The 5,221-nt window shown below is 49.2% G+C and overlaps 1 protein-coding gene across 1 annotated transcript; it reads left to right on the plus strand.

Moving 5' to 3' along the window:
• Window positions 1-1,874: 1,874 nt before the first annotated feature.
• On the plus strand, window positions 1,875-3,575 carry LOC123763356 (proline-rich protein 36-like). Its single transcript, XM_045750511.1, has one exon. The coding sequence runs from the start codon at window positions 1,875-1,877 to the stop codon at window positions 3,573-3,575; it is 1,701 nt and encodes a 566-aa protein (XP_045606467.1).
• The last annotated feature ends 1,646 nt before the right edge of the window (window positions 3,576-5,221 follow it).

Here is a 5,221-nt window from a genome sequence, read left to right on the forward strand (position 1 = left end):
GGACAGCCTTTTTTATATGGAGATAAATTAAAACGAGCGGGCACAAGTAGAAGCTGAAAATAAAAATGCTTCGGAGACTTTGGTAATGCACTGGAAGAAGAAATTGTGGAAGCGATCTCTATTCCCAACAATGGAGGTGCTGAGGCAAGATTCGACAAAGAATTTGAAAGTCACAAAAGTAGAATTACAATGCAAGAAGAACTACAATGCTTTTAGCTGGGGCTTTAAGATCTGGACCTCAGTTTCCCCGTTACCTTGAGGTGCTTCCGGGGCTTAGCGTCCCCGCGGCCCGGTCGTCGACCAGGCCTCCTTACCTCCGACCGTAGTCACTGATATGTCAGCACTGAGGGGAGAGCATAAATATACACACATATAGATAAATACAAACAAATATACACATACACACATCCATCCACAAATATACATCCGGGGCCGGTGGCTGAGCGGACAACACGCTGTAAGCTTGATCCTGTGGTCCCGGGTTCGATCCCAGGCGCCGAGGAGAAATAATGGGCAGAGTTTCCTTCACCCTAATGAACCTGTTACCTAGCAGTAAATAGGTACCTGGGAGTTAGTCAGCTGTCATGGGCTGCTGTTGCAGCCCTTGACGCCTTGGTATGGTTCTTTTGCCTGTAGTGATCAACTATATATGTTTCGGCCTCATCTTAAACTTTCGTCTAGGGGATAGTAATATGTAAAAGGGTATTATTAGAAAAATACTGCTTTAAAAGGAGTTTGTCACCCAGAGTCCATTTCATGTGGTCTCCATCTCATGTTGGCCTCCGAATGCATGATAGAGCTGATAAGTTAGCCAAAGAATCTGCCTTTAAAGGAGCCGTTGAGTGTAACCTTGGATTGTCAATGAGCAATCTGAGAGCAGCTGTACACCGAGAACTTCAACAAGATCTTGTAGATCTGAGGCAAAGTGAAATTGACACCAGTAATTCCATCTATCATCATACTATCATGCAAGAGGAGCCACACATCTATGGATCATCCAATAAAATCAGCAGACTTCTAGATGTTACTACTGCTCGGCTTAGACTCGGTTACAAGTATCTCTGGGAATTCTCATTATCTGCTGATGTAGACCTGACCAAATGTAAACTGTGTCAACAAAATTATTCGCACACCCTCCGTCACTATGTGATGGAGTGCGAAAAGATACGTGAATTTAGAGACAATTCTATAACCAATGTTCCAGCGATGTGTCAATATTTCATTCAAAATGATCTGCTACCAGAAATTTTAGCCAAATATCCCCAGTTTGCTAACTGTAGGTAGTAACTAAGTGATTGTAACCTATCCACCGCTGCCCACTGGATAGGGGGCGGTGTGCAGGACAAACATATAAATTTTGACACTAGCTCTCCACATATGTCAGTTGCTTAATTTAGAACCTGTACTTGAGGTCGATCTCGAACCCATTGTTGATGTGATGACTTATATTGAATTTTGTAACTAGCTCATCAAGATTGTAACTTGCTTAGCTAAATGAATTGTGGGGTTCAGTCCCTGAGCCCATTATGTGCCTCTGTAACCCTTTCCACTACCGCCCACAGGATGGGTATGGGGTGCATAATAAATGAACTAAACTAACTAACTAACACCCATACTGTACGTAAGGGCGACAAACATATCAACATATAAATGGTAAAAATATAACAGCCAGAAATATTCTTCATCATGCAATAATATCATAAAATCCTTAATGAGCACAGACAATCTCTTAAACACAGGAATTAATAAATAGGTATCGGATCTATTTTTTTTTTTTTTTTTTTTTTCAAATAGGTATCACAAAAAAGTCTTACCAAGAGAATTAACTAAGTAATAAGCTAAATAAACAATGTCCACCGACTTAACTTCAGTACATGTCTCCTCCCATGCAGCTCACCCACGCCTCCCGCCAGCACAGCATGTCTCCTCCCATGCAGCTCACCCACGCCTCCCGCCAGCACAGCATGTCTCCTCCCATGCTGCTCACCCACGCCTCCCGCCAGCACAGCATGTCTCCTCCCATGCTGCTCACCCACGCCTCCCGCCAGCACAGCATGTCTCCTCCCATGCTGCTCACCCACGCCTCCCGCCAGCACAGCATGTCTCCTCCCATGCAGCTCACCCACGCCTCCCGCCAGCACAGCATGTATCCTCCCATGCAGCTCACCCACGCCTCCCGCCAGCACAGCATGTCTCCTCCCATGCTGCTCACCCACGCCTCCCGCCAGCACAGCATGTCTCCTCCCATGCTGCTCACCCACGCCTCCCGCCAGCACAGCATGTCTCCTCCCATTCTGCTCACCCACGCCTCCCGCCAGCACAGCATGTCTCCCCCCATGCTGCTCACCCACGCCTCCCGCCAGCACAGCATGTCTCCTCCCATGCTGCTCACCCACGCCTCCCGCCAGCACAGCATGTCTCCTCCCATGCTGCTCACCCACGCCTCCCGCCAGCACAGCATGTCTCCTCCCATGCAGCTCACCCACGCCTCCCGCCAGCACAGCATGTCTCCTCCCATGCTGCTCACCCACGCCTCCCGCCAGCACAGCATGTCTCCTCCCATGCTGCTCACCCACGCCTCCCGCCAGCACAGCATGTCTCCTCCCATGCTGCTCACCCACGCCTCCCGCCAGCACAGCATGTCTCCTCCCATGCTGCTCACCCACGCCTCCCGCCAGCACAGCATGTCTTCTCCCATGCTGCTCACCCACGCCTCCCGCCAGCACAGCATGTCTCCTCCCATGCTGCTCACCCACGCCTCCCGCCAGCACAGCATGTCTCCTCCCATGCTGCTCACCCACGCCTCCCGCCAGCACAGCATGTCTCCCCCCATGCTGCTCACCCACGCCTCCCGCCAGCACAGCATGTCTCCACCCATGCTGCTCACCCACGCCTCCCGCCAGCACAGCATGTCTCCTCCCATGCTGCTCACCCACGCCTCCCGCCAGCACAGCATGTCTCCTCCCATGCAGCTCACCCACGCCTCCCGCCAGCACAGCATGTCTCCTCCCATGCAGCTCACCCACGCCTCCCGCCAGCAAAGCATGTCTCCTCCCATGCTGCTCACCCACGTCTCCTCCCATGCTGCTCACCCACGCCTCCCGCCAGCACAGCATGTCTCCTCCCATGCTGCTCACCCACGCCTCCCGCCAGCACAGCATGTCTCCACCCATGCTGCTCACCCACGCCTCCCGCCAGCACAGCATGTCTCCTCCCATGCTGCTCACCCACGCCTCCCGCCAGCACAGCATGTCTCCTCCCATGCAGCTCACCCACGCCTCCCGCCAGCACAGCATGTCTCCTCCCATGCAGCTCACCCACGCCTCCCGCCAGCAAAGCATGTCTCCTCCCATGCTGCTCACCCACGTCTCCTCCCATGCTGCTCACCCACGCCTCCCGCCAGCACAGCATGTCTCCTCCCATGCTGCTCACCCACGCCTCCCGCCAGCACAGCATGTCTCCTCCCATGCTGCTCACCCACGCCTCCCGCCAGCACAGCAGGCGTCCTACCAAAACATCAACTAAGCATCCACATGAACTCCTGTGAAAACTCTACTAACAAAGTGCAGTACTAAGAACCATATAATCAGTAATCTTAAGAGTATATAATACTGTTACAATAATCACACGAATTTATTACACTCAATAACAGGAAATAATCAAGGTTGATATATAAACGCTAGCTTGACAACCAGCCGCACTCTGGACACATCCATATATGGTCATCCCCCCGAGGAGAAACCACACTTCCTCCAACAAGAAATAACTTGCACAAGCCTATCAAAATAATACAACTCAGGCACCCTACAGCATGCTACAATATACATCATACAACATTATATAAATCATACAATATTAAATGGAACACAAATTTACTACCAATAGAAACAGAACAGAGAAAGTATTAATTGCTATACATCGTCATCAAGAAAATGTTGGAATCAATGCTAGATTCATAACAGCTGCTTCCTGGGGCGTGTGTGTGTGTGGTGTGGAAAAAAATAGTAGTTAGTGAGAGTTGAGAGGCGGGCCGAAAGAGCAGAGCTCAACCCCCGCAAGCACAACTAGGTGAATTACAATACTTCCAGAAATCACAAAATCCCCTCACATACTTCTCTACCGTCCATACAGGAGGAACTCAATGCAGCACTCAAGATAGGATTGATAAGAATGTGACTATCACCGATGTGAATTATGCCTATCTAAACCTTCACTAATAAATAGCTTCTTGTCCATCCCGCGTGGAGGTATGGCTACCTCTGAGGACCCCCTTGACTCTCCTTCCTATCCCCTCCTACCCCCCGCATCGTGGCTTCCCTATACTCCTTAACTGCTTCAACAATCGCCAGCGGTGTAAACCTTTTGTCAGTGGTTTATATGCCACCTACACGACAACACACACACACACACGTCAAGGGGACACATCAAGGGGACACAGGTGGAAGCTGAGTACCCAAATGAGCCACAGAGACGTTAGAAAGAACTTTTTCAGTATCAGAGTAGTTAGTAAATGGAATGCATTAGGAAGTGATGTGGTGGAGGCTGACTCCATACACAGTTTCAAATGTAGATATGAGCGAGCCCAATAGGCTCAGGAATTTGTACACCAGTTGATTGACGGTTGAGAGGCGGGACCAAAGAGCCAGAGCTCAACCCCCGCAAGCACAATTAGGTGAGTACACGCTCTTACCAGCAGGGAGATGCACACCATCACTACTCACCGCCCCATCTAGCGCCACATACCTGCATGTTCTCACGCTTCGAAACACTCACGCACAATTTTTTTTATTTTAGTTAACTAAATTTCGCGGTTATATAAACGTATAGGATCTCCATGATATGAACATTTGTTGACATTTTCGATTTCAATTATCTTTTCCTCTATGAACTTCGAATAGGTTTAAACATTTAACCGCTCGATGTAAGTTTTCATCTGTAGCTTCATGCAAGTGTTGTGAGCTAGCAGAGTTTGCTTTGGATAAGTGTAAACGAATATATACTTCAGTCTCGTTCTTAGTGAGTTGCTTGAACCCTTATGACAGCACGCTGTAGTACCACACAAAGGTATGCCTCCAAAAGCAGTTGATGAGATACAATAGCATGGCTGAAATTACAACGAACAAATCCCCAAATCAAAAAATGTAGAAAAGACAACGTTTCGATCCGTCCTGAGTCATTATTGCACGACATAATAATGACCCAACACGGAGCGAAGTGTTGA

This window comes from Procambarus clarkii, chromosome 49 (genome assembly GCF_040958095.1).
Source record: "Procambarus clarkii isolate CNS0578487 chromosome 49, FALCON_Pclarkii_2.0, whole genome shotgun sequence".
NCBI classification, from domain to species: Eukaryota; Metazoa; Arthropoda; class Malacostraca; order Decapoda; family Cambaridae; genus Procambarus; species Procambarus clarkii.